This window comes from Beta vulgaris, chromosome 7 (genome assembly GCF_026745355.1).
Source record: "Beta vulgaris subsp. vulgaris cultivar EL10 chromosome 7, EL10.2, whole genome shotgun sequence".
NCBI classification, from domain to species: domain Eukaryota; kingdom Viridiplantae; phylum Streptophyta; class Magnoliopsida; order Caryophyllales; family Amaranthaceae; genus Beta; species Beta vulgaris.
The window spans coordinates 9,241,799-9,258,622 of NC_079208.1; the positions used below are offsets into that span (position 1 = coordinate 9,241,799).

General features: G+C 38.7%; 1 protein-coding gene across 5 annotated transcripts; it reads right to left on the reverse strand.

Moving 5' to 3' along the window:
* Positions 1–446: 446 nt before the first annotated feature.
* LOC104908833 (protein RNA-directed DNA methylation 3) lies at positions 447–15,171 on the reverse strand. 5 transcript variants are annotated; one of them, XR_008967156.1, is made up of 20 exons: positions 14,739–15,156; positions 13,298–13,545; positions 13,019–13,174; positions 12,751–12,909; positions 12,584–12,667; positions 11,449–11,522; positions 10,986–11,345; positions 10,673–10,724; positions 10,392–10,547; positions 10,172–10,306; positions 9,918–10,014; positions 9,683–9,832; positions 9,565–9,613; positions 9,399–9,466; positions 8,411–8,480; positions 5,443–5,479; positions 5,231–5,273; positions 4,447–5,092; positions 1,098–3,489; positions 447–884 (listed from the first exon to the last, which is right to left on the reverse strand). XR_008967156.1 is itself a non-coding variant. In XM_057390964.1 (19 exons), the coding sequence occupies exons 1-19, from the start codon at positions 14,920–14,922 to the stop codon at positions 1,398–1,400; spliced, it is 4,854 nt and encodes a 1,617-aa protein (XP_057246947.1). In that variant the 5' UTR covers positions 14,923–15,171; the 3' UTR covers positions 1,044–1,397. The 5 variants fall into 5 exon arrangements, 4 of the variants coding, with proteins under 4 accessions (XP_057246947.1, XP_057246945.1, XP_057246946.1 ...); XM_057390964.1 differs by lacking the exon at positions 447–884 and having other exon boundaries at positions 1,044–3,489; positions 4,447–5,089; positions 5,443–5,476; positions 14,739–15,171; XM_057390962.1 differs by lacking the exon at positions 447–884 and having other exon boundaries at positions 1,044–3,489; positions 4,447–5,089; positions 14,739–15,163.
* Between the last annotated feature and the right edge of the window lie 1,653 nt (positions 15,172–16,824).

A 16,824-nucleotide genomic window follows, 5' to 3' on the forward strand; every position in this document is an offset into this window, starting at 1 on the left:
GAACTTATGTTTCTGACTTGCTTTGAACTAGTCTGATATAATCTTATCTATTATTATTTTGTACTTCCTCCGTCCCATAATATAGTGCTTATTTATTTTTTTACACGGTCTCCAAGACGTAACTTTGACCTTTAATATCTTCAATTTCGTATCAATAAAAAATATAGAAAGTTGATATTATGAAACTACATATTAAGACGAATCTAACAAGATCACACATGAATATGTTTTTTTATATATACAAATGAGAATATTCGGTCAAAGATTTTAAAATTTGACCCACCAAAAATGAAGTAGGCACTCTATTATGGGATGGATGGAGTATTTCATTATTAGTATTACTATTGCTATTATCATTTATTAATATTACAACTCTTAATAAAAATAATAGTAGTAGTAGTGATGGTGGTGGTGATTTCATTAACAATAATTAATAATCATGATCATCATAACAATAAGAATAATAATAATATTAATAATAAAATTTTAAATTTTCAGATATAAGTATAATCTAAATTAATATGATCTGGACTTTCCTATGATCAACTCTAATCTGATATGAAATCAGTAAAAATAATGTGAATTAACATAGCCTAAACGGAGAATGGTAAAAACAAGACATGTAACTTAAAGAGCGTGCACTTTCCGGACCGTTTTAACCTTCATAATACCCATCATCGTACCTACCTCGAAAAAACGACATAAAAGAACAAGCGTGAGACGACTACAACGTAAAAGAGTTCCCTTGTTCAACGACAACCACAATAACTATTAACTAGTACACGCTCTTGAAATTATATCGCTCGTAGTCGTCTCTCACTGTAGACATAGCCTTGATAAGATTTAAGATTAAAATCTGAAATCTTTAATATAGCAAAGTCCATCTGAAAAGAACATTTAATGGGTAAGTATGATGGAAATACATATTTACAGTAAACACACGGTATGACGAAGGCGAAAAAGTACAAGAGAGTATTGAGTACGACTATATACTCCCTCATTTGAGAAAATCCAGATGAAGGGGACCTGGTTTGATATGCAGGTTAAAAATCCAGCTCAAAAACTTATAAACACTGAAAACACCACCAGAAAATTACTTTAGTTAAGCTGGTAAGATGCCAGATGACAATAAAGACTAAAGAGTAGCTTGTTAACACAATTTGCAAATGTTCTGAATTATGTACATTGCCCAAATATAGCAGTTACGCAGCTTCATACCTTCTGCAGGACAAATCAGTCAAAATGACTTCCAAAGCAAAAAACCAGGTAAAAGTTAGTAGAAACAGAAAGAAGTAAACTACATATTCACGCAACTTTCTCCAACTCCTGCACCGCTGCTACGACCAAACGTTGAGTTTCCGCAAGATGATCCAGCTTGACATGCAGCCCTGGATGCATTAATCCCAGCCACCTTTTTTGTTGTTGCTTCCACTGCCCCATGACGAGCCACCTCCACCTGCCATACTCCATCCTTTTTCTTGAGCCCCATCATCACTTGGTTTTGCACTGCTCCCACCTCCCCAAGACAACCCCTTTTCTTGAGCCCCATCACCACCACTCCCACCTCCCCAAGATGATCCCTTTTCTTTAACCCCATCACCACTGGGTTTATCACTGCTCCCACCCCCCCAAGACGATCCAGACCTTCCACCACCATTTCCCCAAGATGAACCACCTGCACCTGCCGTACTCCATCCCTTTTCTTTAGCCCCATCATCACTTGGTTTTACACTGCTCCCACCTCCCCAAGACAACCCCTTTTCTTGAGCCCCATCACCGCCACTCCCACCTCCCCAAGATGATCCCTTTTCTTTAACCCCATCACCACTTGGTTTATCACTGCTCCCACCCCCCCAAGACGATCCAGACCTTCCACCACCATTGCCCCAAGATGAACCACCTGCACCTGCCGTACTCCAACCCTTTTCTTTAGCCCCATCACCACTTGGTTTTTCACTGCTCCCACCTCCCCAAGATGATTCGGACCTTCCACCACCGTTGCCCCAAGATGAACCACCACCACCTGCCGTACTCCAGCCCTTTTCTTCAGCTACATCACCACTTGGTTTTTCACTGCTCCCACCTCCCCAAGATGATTCGGACCTTCCACCAGCGTTTCCCCAAGATGAACCACCACCACCTGCCTTACTCCAGCCCTTTTCTTCAGCTACATCACCACTTAGTTTATCACTGTTCCCACCTCCCCAAGAAGATCCGTACCTTCCACCACTGCTGCCCCAAGATGAACCACCTCCACCTCCCATACTCCAGCCCTTTTTTTCAGTCCCATCACCACTTGATTTATCACTTCCTCCACCTCCCCAAGACGATCCAAAGCTTCCACCACCACCTCCTGATGTGCATTCCCTCGCCATATGACCTAGCTCCCCGCATTTGTAGCACTTACCACCCCCTCCGCCACTACCACCCGAAGGGCATTCCCTAGCCATATGACCAGACTCCCCACATTTGTAACACTTCCCACCACCTCCACCGCCACCACCACCCGAAGGGCATTCCCTAGCCATATGACCAGACTCCCCACATTTGAAACATTTCCCACCACCTCCGCCGCCACCACCCGAAGGGCATTCCCTAGCCATATGACCCGACTCCCCACATTTGTAACACTTCCCACCACCTCCGCCACCACCACCTGATGGGCATTCCCTTGCCATGTGACCCGACTCTCCACATTTGTAACACTTCCCACCACCTCCGCCACCACCACCACCACCTGATGGGCATTCCCTTGCCATGTGACCAGACTCCCCACATTTGTAACAATTCCCACCACCTCCGCCACCACCACCACCACCTCCACCTGATGGGCATTCCCTTGCCATGTGACCAGACTCCCCACATTTGTAACAATTCCCACCACCTCCGCCACCACCACCACCACCTGATGGGCATTCCCTTGCCATGTGCCCAGACTCCCCACATTTGTAACAATTCCCACCACCTCCGCCACCACCACCACCACCTGATGGGCATTCCCTTGCCATGTGCCCAGACTCCCCACATTTGTAACAATTCCCACCACCTCCGCTACTACCACCTGATGGGCATTCCCTTGCCATATGGCCAAACTCCCCACATTTGTAACAATTCCCACCACCTCCGCTACTACCACCTGATGGGCATTCCCTTGCCATATGGCCAGACTCCCCACATTTATAACAATTCCCACCACCCGATCTACCACCACCACCTCTACCTGATTGGTCACTGCCTCCACCGAAACCTCTGCCTCCGCTTCGCCCACCTGATCCTGCTGGTTTACTCCAGGACTCTCTGCCCTCGCCACCATATTCTTTGCCCCAACTATTACCCTGGCTTACATCTCCGCCCTGTGCCCAGCCACCTGAAGTCGTAGTAGCATCCTTCTTCCACCCATCCGATGCTTTCTCCTCAGACATCTGACTTGAATTACCCCAACTGGAGGAACCAGAAGAGACACCTTTCCAACCAGTTTGTGGAGAGCTTCTGCAAAAAGGGAAAGTGACTATTACAGCTTTAAACATAAGAATCTGCCAAGAGTAAAGTTTTAAAAAAACAAATCTAAGAGAAAAAATAAGTTGTAAATGTAAACACAAGGGTGAAAACAAGACCCATGAGAGCCAATGCTAAAAGGGCAAGCACCAATAGCTTTTCAGCACATTTTTTCAGCATCTGAATACATGATCCATACACAAAGAAACATAACTAACTGAACCTACGGACAAAGTGGGGCAAGTCCGAGAACTTGAGATCCACAAATTTTTTCGTATCGACAGTATATATAAAGTAGTACAGAATCACTTTTCAAAAACAGGGAGAACTAGGCATCATGAATGACTATAGAAACAGGTACAAGAAAGATCATGCACCAAATGTCAAAGCATAATGTTCGGACATCAACAGTTGCATATCAAATAGGGGCCATCAACAGCCACCAAGCTAAGTTTGGCTTAGTGGTAAGATTGTACCTCCCAACCTCCTGGTCGGGGTTTAATCCCCAATAGGGGCACTAAGGGTAACTAAGGGTAAGGGGATTCCCTTAACCTTACCCCTCCCCAAGTGTCTAGCCCACTAACCCAGACTAGAAGAGGTTCCAGCCTGATAGAGCCCGTCATCTTACCTACTTAAAAAGAAAAGAAAATGTCCTACTTCGGCCGAGATTATCTGCTAGCAAAATCAAAACCATAACAAAGACCAAACCTTCAATTACACATCCAAAATCTAATGAGTCAGCAAATCATGTCACAATTTGTTATCAGTAACGAGGAATCATGTTCAAGAACACATTTACAAATAGCAAGCAAAAGAGACACAAAAGTTCTAGTCATTATGAAGCAGTTCCATAGACAGTACCAGCTAAAAGTTAATTTGATCAAAACTATGGCAAGAGCATAAAATTTAAGCAAAGGAAGTACAGAAATAATTAAATTACACTTCACTTACTTTTCCAAAGACCAGCCACCACCATCCTTATCAGGTTCGTTGGACTTATTCCACCCTTTGGAGCCATCCCCTTTGTTGTCATTCCAACTTTTGCCCTTATCCCAACTACTTGTTACTCGATCATTCTCTACCGAAGAATTTCCCCAAGATGATGCAGCTGCTGTATCATTTTTGCCCCACCTATCTGCTACTTTCCCCCAAGTATCTTCAGCTGGATTACTAGAGCGTTTTGGTTCAGCCCATTCGACACCACCTGCCTTACCAATGCTCTGTTTACTGGACTCTGTGCCTTCACCCCAAGTCACACTTTTTGTACATGTTTTCGGTTTACCCCAGCCAGAAGTACCAGATTCACTACCTGAGCCAATATTATTCCAACCTCCTTGCTCCTCAATACATTTTCCTTTGTCCAAAGGATCAGGCTGGCTCTTCTCAGCACTTTGACCGGACCAACTGTCTGTTGCATTATCTGCTTTTCCTTGGCTCGAGCTGCATCCACCAACGTTCCACGAGCCTCCATGATCACCAACAGGGGCTTTTGCTTTCTCCCAACCACCACAACTTGTACCCCATCCTCCAACCTGGTCACTGTTATCAACAGCTTTTTCATTGCCGGTAGCAACTTTACTGAGCCAAGCAGTATCTTCTAAATTTTCACATAAAACAAGAAAAGTAAAAACTAAAATTTAGAGACTAAATTTTAAAAATGAAAATGTGTTTAACGAATTTGGCTCAGCCAACAATTAATTATTTTTGCAAGATGTAGTACAACAAACATACTTACCAACAGAAGAAGGCAGATCAGTAGCTGCAGTACCCGCTTGAATCTGCATTTCCCAAAAGAAAAATGGCCTCATTTAGAGAACTAGCATAAGCACAGACAACGAATTTACAAAATCCTCATTCCTTTCAGGAAGGCGGATGCATGTTAGGAAGGGAGTAGGGTAAATTCACATGCAACGCAAACCAAAAAAGAGTAAGGAACAATTAACCAACCGAAGCACCCGAGGAAGGAAATGCAGGCCAAGCGCTCCTGCACAGATAGATATGCAAAAAATGATGATCATTGAATGACTGAAACAATAAATGGCAAAAAAAATACCCAAAAAGAAGTTCCTAGCATCACCAGATCCTATGACAAGCATCATTTATCAAAAAATGGTTAAGTGGTGCAAAGCGACCAAGCACAATGTCATATCACACTCCTACATAAACATTGAAGACACCCAGAATAGAGATTTCACATTAGCACCCCCCCAAGGCCCCAAGTACACTTTTAACAGACAACTACCTCCATCCTTGATTTTAAAAAGCCGAGATGCTCCTAGGCACAAGGCATGAAGCGAATGGAGGTGCAAGGCAAAGGCGCGCGCATCCCGTAAGCGAGGCGCGCGCATCCCGTAAGCGAGGCGCACCGTTGGTAACATGAACCTTTTATATCAATTATAAAACATATATATGCTCAAAATAACATAATAATTACATTAAAGATGCATGAAAAAACATATCATTTGTAAATTATTTACTTTTTAGAAAAAATCTGATCACAGGACAAAATAACTTTGGCCATGGCTGATGGCCCACATCCCCCATTAGAGTCAATTTTTTATATAGACAAAGAAGACTTATCAATGGGGAAAAAAAGAAAAAGATTACTCAAAAGAAAGAAAAAAAAAACAGAGGACTGATATTTAGTTATTTAGTTCCAGTTCACGTGAAAGGTAAAAATGTGCTGCCAGTGGGGCCACAATATAAATAAAATAGAACAAGAATGGAAAAGTGATAAGACAAGGGAAGAATCAAGATCGAAGAGGCAGAACACAAGAGAAAGTGATGAGACTCGATTCTTCGAGCTCAATATTGGAACTTTGATCTTTTGATTTGAGATCGAACAACCAATGAATCTTTTGATTAGAGATTCAACTACCAAATACTAACTTTATTAATGCTTAATTAATTTAGAACATAACAGAAGTCCTTATATACCTATTGTATTCCTAACTAAGATAGAAGAAGATACCTAATTAAAATAGGATAATTAAAAGATAGACTTATCTAGTAAACATATAATTAATAATTAAAGATCTATTTGTTACGCCTAACATCAGTTATAATAGGCTTAACTACTTGAGGTGGACTTGTAGATGGGTTCGGTATCCCATCAGAAAGATAGTAGATCTAACAAACCTGCAAAATGAGGGATCTAGGTCGAATTGATAACTTAAGCCTGAGTGAGTTTTAAATTACAGGAGATTTGATTCTTTCTGGTCCTGAACTCAAATCTCCTCATCTTATATTCACTTCTCCACAGAAAGCGATAAAGGCGGTGGGGCTGGCACCTCGCCAAAGGCGGCTGGAGGCGTGCGCCTCCTTGCGCACGTCGTTGGTCACTTTGCCTAGGTTTTCGGATATGATTTGCTTGAGCCTGGACTCGCCCCTCGCCTAGGCACAACTTGGGCGCGCTTTTTAAAACTAAGCCTCCATCCCATAAAGATTGTCCCATCCCAAATTTCTACTTAACTAAATGTTATATTGAGTGGGTACCGAGTACGTAGATTTGTATTTTCAGCATGTGTGGAAGTAGATATAGTCTTAGTTACATGGACTCTTCAATTCACCTCTAGTACCCGTGTCAGATCCTTGACACTAGGACATGGACAAGGACACTTGGACACTTCATTTTGGGTCGAAACCATTGAAAACTTTTCATAGAATAGCCAACTCACACACTTGGACAAGTACCTGTGTCAAACACTTGGATACGTACCCGCGTCAAGCTTGGGTATAGTCCAGGTCACATAGGATATAGTAGAGAGGGATGAGGGGGGCCATATTAGCAAAGGAAGAAAAGGGGAAATCTTTAAGAGATCGCCTAAGAAGAAAAAGGGGGGCAATCTTCAAGGGCCGGGGAGTACCATCTACAGCAATTCCTATGACAAAATGACACCAATCCACAAGTCTTTTCTAACTATTGGGCCTGTGATTAACCACTTTTAAACTGTAAAAGACAGTAATATAAACTGTAGTTCACAGTGCGATGTTTAAAGCTACTGTTGTCAGATCAAATTTTTTTTCCTTGCCAACACATGATTAAAGAGGAAAAGGAACACTGACATTCTACAGGGCAGTAAGTAATAAATACCAGCAGATTTTATGAACATTAGAATGTCAAGTGATTCTGCTTGTGTCCTGGGTGACACATAGCATTTTTAAGAAATCTTAAGGCTACCCGGCTTAGATAGGAGCTTAAGCTTGCCAAGGGAACACCATATTGTAGGAAAAGGCAAAAGAACAGTAAGACTGATTGAACTCTGATTCAAGCCTAAAGGCAGCAAATCGATTCAGAGCGTATTTCCGTGTTTCATTCTAATTGATCCTACCTTAAGTACATTTTAATACATTTCTTATATATGTGCTTGGTTATTTCTGAGTTTGTGGTAACAGTTCTCTATTGGAGTACTCTATCGTCGCTTAAAACATCAATGCGCGACACATTGGGCATCATAGTAGCTCACTTGGACTTTGGAGTACTCTATTGTCACTTAAAACCTCAGTGTGCCACACAACTACAACAGTACCAATCCTCAATCCCAACAGGATTCATTCGGCTGCATGCAAAAAATTAAGAGAGGTTTCACTAATATTAAATCAGTTAAACAGCTGTACAAGACATCATCAAGGTCAAAAACAAATGCGTCAATATAGCCATGACAGCTAAACTGCAGTAACAGAAAATCATAACAATAACATATTATGGTTTGGATCTTACTGGTGTGCTGGAAACCACATCAGTTGAGGGGGACGAGGGCAGCAAGAAGGGGAAGTGAAGCGGGTGAAAAACAAATGAAAAACATGCAGGGACAGACCATGGAAGAAAGCAGGAGGTTAATACCATGAATTAGGAATATACCATGAGCTCGAGAGAGCACCTCAAGTACACTTCCCAAATAGAGATAGATCATACCTTTCACTAGACATCCCTCCAACATTCCAACCATCGCCATCTGCTGAGCCGCTAGCTGGTTGTAACCAATCTGTAAAAAAAGGGCACATGTTAGCTTCCAATGCTTCGAACACAAAGATCAATGAGAAAGTTATAGAAAGGATGCACATCCTTAACATCACATTCAAAACAAGGAAAATTGCAACTATATCCATGACGGTGAATATTTCAAAAATGGTAATTAAGCTCGTTTTAGTATGTAATTCTTCGAAAAATCATAGATAAAACTTGTAATAACTGGGAAAGAAACAGTATGTAATAACTGTATCTCTGTCTCAATTCTCCGCACCTTACAAACAAAATTCAAATTGGTTAAATTAAGAAGAAACAAGGAGGCAGATTCTAGAGACAGCAAACTGCCTGCAGTTTTATTCTTCTTTCCTTCCTTTTATCTCTGTTAGAAATTTTGGGAGGATCAGCAAGGTTTTCCATCATTACAGGGTCAAATTACGGCAATAATGCAGTGGCTACACTAAATACACGTGAAAGATGATTTTAAACCAAGTTTTGAATCCAGTACCAAGCTAACCCAGAACAAATCTTTTTTATTATGTTAATGTTATACCTCTTTCATTTTTTTTTTCTTTCTTTTTGCAAGGGGTATCCAGAGCAATGTTGACATATTCTTTTAACCAAGGGGTGAAAAGAGGAAGGAGATTAGTAGAGGAATCGACAGGATAAGCTGATGGCAAAAAAAACTAGATGAAATCCCAGGATAAACTGATGGCAAAAAATTAGATGAAATCCCAGGATAAGAGCCAAAAGATCTTGAGAATCATCTCGAATTGCTGTAAAAAGGATACTTTAAACCTATTCTTTATAATGAGCTAAAAACTTTCAAAATCATCATACTTCCAAGTTCCAACATAAGGTAATTTCATAATATTAGTTGCATGTGCATACATCAGGATAAAAAATCCAGTCGTCACAAAATATTGCAGATTATTACCGTTTGTGGTGCCTTCAGTGCCAAGCAAGTCGAAAGGTTTGAACGGAGAACTTGTTTCTGGATCATCTCTGCCAATACAATTATTCATCAGACCATAATACAACCAACTATATGAAAATCAGCAACAAATGAGCTTCTAGTCATATGCTTCAAAGAAGATATATACCTAATTAAAGAACTCTTTCCACGAACCTCGGAAAGATGGTCACGTTTAACTGCAGAATTTTCACATCATTAAGATACTTATCTAATATCTAGAGGAGATAAGTTCAGAATCGACAAACCTGTAAGAACCTTATGTTTAGAATCCAGCTTCACAGTGACGTCAGAATAGCGAATAGCTAAGACACGACACAGATATCCCTTCAAGGGACCAGTTTTAATTCTTAATGACTGCCCAACAGAGAACATTCCATCTTTTTCTGTCTGATCCACTGTAGTAAAGAGTTCCCAACTACAGAATTAGTTCAAAAGGAATGAGATCCCGATTAACTTCAAGCATATACCTTACATGCATACCGTCAGAATTATTCCCTCTCTGCCATGGTTTCTTAGGAGACAAAGGTGATTTAGGTGAGGAAGGAACATCTTCAAAACTTGATGGACCTCCTTCATCCTGTGTGAGAGCACAATAACAGAAAATTGCACATCAGAACTAAAATGAAATAAAATTTAAAAGAGAATCCATCCACACTTTGATGGTTTCCTTTTCATAGACTGGGAGGGAAGGTGGGTGGCAGGAAACACTCTCATAACATGTAAGATGGGAATACCTTTCCAACACACGCAGAATGCTTCACTTTCTCAGACATCTGGGATTTTGTGCAAAAATAAGCATTATCCAAGTCATTTTCATCATACAGAAAAATGACCCCCCTGTAAACTTGCTTGACAATCCCCTGTCGCCCCTGCAACAAGGATAAAAGTTACATTATTAATATTAGCATACATATCTTAATCTACAGTTCAACAATGCTATAGAAAGAAGAGAACCTTGACTGGTCCCTCTAAAATTCTGACAGTGTCATTTATGGATATTGTCTTCATACGATGATCTAAAGCTGTAAATTTCTGCTCCTGAGGCACATACTTCAAATCTTTTTGTCCCAGAGTTAGCGTCACTGATCCTTCTAAACAGTCTTTCAGTACCTAAAATAGACAGCAACATATCAGAAACACACAAGGCTGCAACATTTAGTGAAAGACCTCAGCCATCCCCCCCCCCCCAAAAAAAAAAAAAAAAAAAAAAAACCTAAAGAAGAAAAAAGAACCACCTTGTAGTTCTCATCCTTCTCCATGCCTACAACCATACCAAAATCTCTTTTCCTGCGAAATGTGAAAACAGAACAACGAATAATTAATACTTCCTCACTTTCTTTTCACTTGCAACATTTCCTATTTTAAGAAGTTGCATAATACTTGCAACATTGACATTTTTAGCAAAATATTCTCTCTCCTAGCACACAGGGGTCTTTTTTATCTCTTTCTATCTCTCCTCTCCTAAAATCTTGTATCATACTTCAATGTTGCAAGTATGATGCAAAAGCAGTCAAGACAGAGCCAGAAGGCCTGGAAAATATGGCTCACCCAAAATGAACAAGATCATGGACTTCAAAGCTAGATTCCTCTTGGGATCCAGATGAACCCTCTCCTTTCCCACCTCCCTTACCACCTCCCTTACCACCTCCCTTATCATAATTCACAATTGGCTTCTTTTTTGGCTCTCCATAAAGTTGTGAAAGCCACTCCACATTATCAGATTCATCATTACTGGAAATCGTGAACTTCTGTAGCTCATCTTCTGAGGGATTAACACCCCAAAAGCTCAAGGAGTCAATGGATACTTTCTTATACAAAAACCCATCCTTAAGCATAAGACTGTCAAGGAACTCAAACATTTTTCCTGTGTCGCGATCACGTCTGTATTGTATGAGAGGTCGAAATTCCCTGAGGAGGTCAAAAGTCAACGCCTAGCAACCAAAAAAAAAAACAGAAAACAAGAACAATGTAAACTAATTAGCTACAACTAAAAAGGAGAGATATTAATTACTCCAGATCACTTGAGCTTATCAATCTTGCTGCTGGGACAGTGCCTTTTGTTCTCTTCGAATTTGCTCCCCCGCCCTGCATACAAATTTTAGAACAATCAAACATAATACAGTAAGCTAACAAGAGTGTATTACACATATAGACCTGGAAACGAAAAACATAATAGCGATGCAGAGTGAATGAACTTGTAAAAATAAAATTCTAGATGAATTTGGATATCCAACAGAATACATTGTATAAAGGGCATCCGAATACACCGCAATTAGCACAAATGATGCAGACGCATTCTTAAAGCTGAAAGTAAGTTGTATGTAGCCCAAAGCACAGTGAAATTGCGAACATGTAAGACTTACATTAGCTAACCATATTCTACATATTTGAATTTTTAGTTGGCATACACTCTTAACAAAATAATACTTTCTCCGTTCTAAAATAATTGAAATATTGGTGGGGGATTAAGGAGAGGAGAGGGATAGAGAGAAATAAAAAAGAGGGACCCATGCGATGAAGAGAGAGATAGAGAGAAATAAAAAGAGGGACCCATGTAATGATGAGAGAGATATAGGAACTAAGTGCCAAAAAAGGAACGTTGTCTTTATATTGAAATGGCCTAAAATTGCAAATGTTTCATTAATTTAAGCATGGACGAAGTATAATACTTCTAATGTGAAATAACTGGGATACCGTTTTGAACGACGTGCTGAGCTCTAACTCAAAAATCAATGGAAGTGTATAGCAGCATCCCATGATCAACGACTAGTAAAGGAAGATACAAAGATTACATCAAAACTGTAGTAATGAAGAAAAAGTTTCTCACACTGCACTACTGCAGAAGCATGTGACTTGGTAGGGGAAAGAGCAGCTATAAACATGCATTTTGACTCAATTCAAATACAAGTAAGCATTACATGCAAGGGTGGAGAATAACTAGTTAGTTAAGATAATCTGTTAAAGCTGTGTTATGTCACAAGAATACCTTATAAGAATTTCTCTGAGTTGTCTGACAAAGAGTACTTGTCTTGAAACAAATATATTCACAATTCACTTTAAAGATGGAAGCTACTATATTTATTCACAAAAATGCTCATTCCTAATAGTAGAGTAAAGAAACTAAAACAGAGGACTACGAATATTACATATTTCACCGTAAGAGCCTGTAGATCAATTCTTGGGACCAACTTCACTGTTGCTTTTTTTCGCTCGTTGTTGACAGCCACCACCTAAACAAATATGAGCTCCAATTGAGAAGCAAAAACTAGAAACTGTCGTATGTCTACCAAGTTGCATTCAAAATTTACCAAACCTGTGCTAAGTCACCCCTGTAGATTCCATTCTTTACCCGTGCCCATGTGCCCTCTTTGACTTCATGATACCTCTTTTTAACAACCAAGAGCTGACCAACTTCATTCGATGGCACTGGTGTTACAAGGCTAAAGTATACATCAGCAAGCTGGTTACATGCCTAACAAAAATTTATAAATTGAATTACCTTTAGACAAGAGGATAAAAAGTTAGGCAATGTAAGGAGAAAATAGGACTTTCATAAGAAACTGCAGCTTAAATAAGAATACCGCGGCAACATCAGACTGCTTTTCTGCTTCAACAAATACAAACCCTTTGATGTGCTCAACAGCAAATGCAGATATTATCTGCAGCTTGGTTCCTAAGACTTTCAAATCTACAAACTTTTGTATCAGGCAGAATACAGTATTTTTCTCTCGGCCAACCTGAATGTGGAGGAAAGTTGGTGTTCACAGAATTAGAGCATGCACAATAAGTGAAGGCATCAAAAAGAGCAAAAACGGAGAGTTGCCATCCAAATTTGATGCTGAGATCATTGTTGATCATACCTTGCACTTGACTTTCCAGATAGTTGGTTCCACAGATGGCATAAATTCACTCTTGTCCACAGATCTTTTAGACTCGTAATCATCTTCAGCATACCTAACATATCCAGACCCTCTCCTATAACGCTCTTCTAACATTTTCTCAAGTTCATCCCCGCTCAACTCTTCCTCTTTAGGCCAAAAAGGGACCTGATCAAATCTTCCAGGCTCACTTTTGACTTTAGGGTCCACATTAAAATCAGCGAGGAAATCTGATTGATAACACAGAGCAGAAAATACCATTAGGTTTGGGTAACAGGAAAGAACTAATAAATATTTACAAGCCAGAGAGAATAAATGTGTATGCTTATGTTTCTAAAAGAGAAAAGAGACCATTACTCATAATAAGAGCAGAGAGGTTACATCTAGTTCCAAAGTTGTACAGCAACAAGTAAATTTTGAGTCAAAAGTTGAATTATTCCACCAAATTAACATTAAAAACTTTCACCCATTTGCATTCAATGATTTCTTTACTTTCATTCATTTAAACAAATTGCCATAGTAAATTTACAGTCTTAATTCAAAGACAAACCACATTTGACACCTCTGCCGAAAAATCAACATCCGAAATAATTAAAATGCAGTTCATATCGCAAATAGACCCCACAAAAGTTGTTTATCCTACTCGCCACAGGCTATAACGCAGTAGCAGAACAAAAATGATACACCACAAACCATGCTAAGTTCAAAGTAGTTCAAAAACTTTCACACTTAAAAAGGCATCAATTGCAGACAAAATGCCAAAAGCACCCACGCCATCAAAGATCCAACAAGAATGCCAATACTCACAAGACACTATTAATATCAACAATATTAAAAAACAAGTACAAATAAATGTATAAAACTCATAAAATACAAAATTTTAAATAACTACAGAAAACTAAGGCTGGAAATTAAAAACCAAGCAATTATGCACTACAATATCACAGAAAATCACCCAGATTTTCCTGATGCATGCCGTGACTCGAAACCCGAAAATTCAAGTAAAGAAGCTCCAGACATGCTAAGGTATAGTATAACAAGACACCATAAGATTAGCGATGAAAACCCACCCACATTACCACATTTCCCTTTCTCAATAAGCACCCACAATTCCCTTCTTCCCACAAGTACCTACATTTCCTTAAAATACAAATAACTGCTGAACTGCCCAGAAAAATAATTAAAAAATTGAAAAAAGAATCCACAAGCTAAAAAAATGAAAAATCTAATAACACCAAAAAACGATTACACTTATGCGGTACAATGTAACAAGAAAACACACCCAGATTCCCGAAAATTGTACATGCAGAAACCCTAAAATCGAATATTGTAGGCAAAGAAGATGAAAAGTTGAAGGCAATTACAGAAAAACAAGTTGATAAGAAACCCTGACAAAAAATGGAGACTTGGGAAAAAATTATACCATCATCAAAAAAATCGTCGCTTAAGCTGTCGCTGTCACTGTTGCCATCTTCAACGGCAGCGTCTTCGAAGAACTGTAGAACGCTGCGATTCTTGGTAGATTTACCACCATTGTCGTCGTCTTGACGCTTTCTCTTTCCAGATGAGTTTTTACCGTCGGCTATTCCTTTGCCCTTCGACGCCATTTCTGAGCTTTTTTCTCTCAGAGCTCAACAAAACACTCGCATCAGGGAGAGAGAGAAGGGTTTTTTTTTTTTTTTTAACAAGGAGAGAAAGATGTGTTTAGTGTGTGTATGATTTTGACGATTAGCACCTTTTTGTAAAATTTTATAGAAATTATATTAAATGGGTTATTTTTAGAGCGATTTTCTTAAATGGTGTTTAAAATAAAGAAATTTTTATTGTTCAACAAAAAATACTCCCTCCGTCCCAATTTAGTTGCTACATTTTGACCATAGCCACTATTTATATCATAATTTTGACTATCTTTTACTTCATATATATAAGAAAAAAACATAGTTATGTTGGATCTTGTTAGATTCGTCCCAATTTGTATTTTCCAAATATATAATTTTTATAATTTTTCATATATGTAACTCAAGATATTGGTGTTCGAAGTTGCATCTCGTAAATTGTGATAAAGCAAATGTAGCAACTAAATTGGGATAGAGGGAGTAATTCAATAATATAGTGTTAGCAAAGGTTTGGATTTTGGTTCGTATAATAAAATTTCTGAAATGGTTTCTTAATAAGAAGAATTTTCCAATTGTAGTGTTCGCAAATAGTAATTTCGCAATCTGGTGTTTGAGTATGTAGGAATCGCTGCAGATAATTCCAATTTCTTTCAAAACAATTACAATTTATTAAAACTAACAATTAGTTTAAAAATATAACAAAATGAGCTATATCTCTTTAAAAGCTACTTTATGGTGCCTTTATCCCAAAAGCTATTTTTATAATTTTTTGAAGATACATTCAAATAATAATTTCCACTATTAATAAGGTTTTAACTTGATCCAAACTATTAATCATATACAGTATTTTTAGCAAAAAAAAACCCTAGCCCTTATCCCCTTCCTTTCCTTTCTCTCTTCTCTTTTCATAGAAAACCCTCTAGATGGGCTGCCTTGTATGTTTTCGTCCATGGTAAGCCCCTCTTTCTCTCATTTTTGCAATTTCTAGTTTATTTTCTTGCATTTTTCATCTATTCGCAGTTTTCAATAAGTCTCATATGTGTAAGGATGTTCATGGGTGGTTAACCGTCCTAAAATAACATTTCGGTTCGGTAACCAGAAGTTTCAGTTCACTCTTTTTGCAAAACATGACCGTTTAGACCGGTTACCGCTTAAGCGGTTAACCTTCTTTGGTACGGTTTTTCGGTTAACCGTTAACCAATATTTAATATATACTATTATGTTTTACTTAATGTACTATATATTTTCAAATTTTTTGTGCATATATTTTAATACTATATATACTATAATATAAACTGTATTATAAAGTGGATAATAAGTCCACAGGAAAATATAACTAACACTAACAGTTCACTTCATTTCCTAATTATAGTGTTTGTATTAGTAGTAGAGTTATTAATTAATTACATACTTACTCTAATTGTTGTAATTAACAAAAAATATTAGAATTAATGTAATTGTTTGAAAATGTTTCACAACAATTAAATAGAGGAAAAATTATTTCGGGTATTTCGGTTAACCGTTCACTAAAAAAACGAAACCGTAACCGTACCGTTTAACAGTTAATTTTATCGGTTTGGTAATCGTACCGTTGAAACTTTTTTTTATCGTTGCGATAACCACCCATTTAGAACAATTTTTCTGTATTTCGGTATGGTTTTTCGATTTTGGATTTTCATGAACACCCCTACGTATGTGTGATAGCTTTAATATCCTTTATAGGTTTCATAGTCACCCCCTTCATGTGGGTGTATTAGTTTGGTTTTTTTGTGTATTAGGGGTTTTGGACCCTGACTCCAGTTGAAGGTTGATTTGTTGATAGGATTTTGTGCGAGATTACAGTGATGGTCATTACTTTGAGTATAATCGGTTGAATTAGCTCTAGTTCAACAT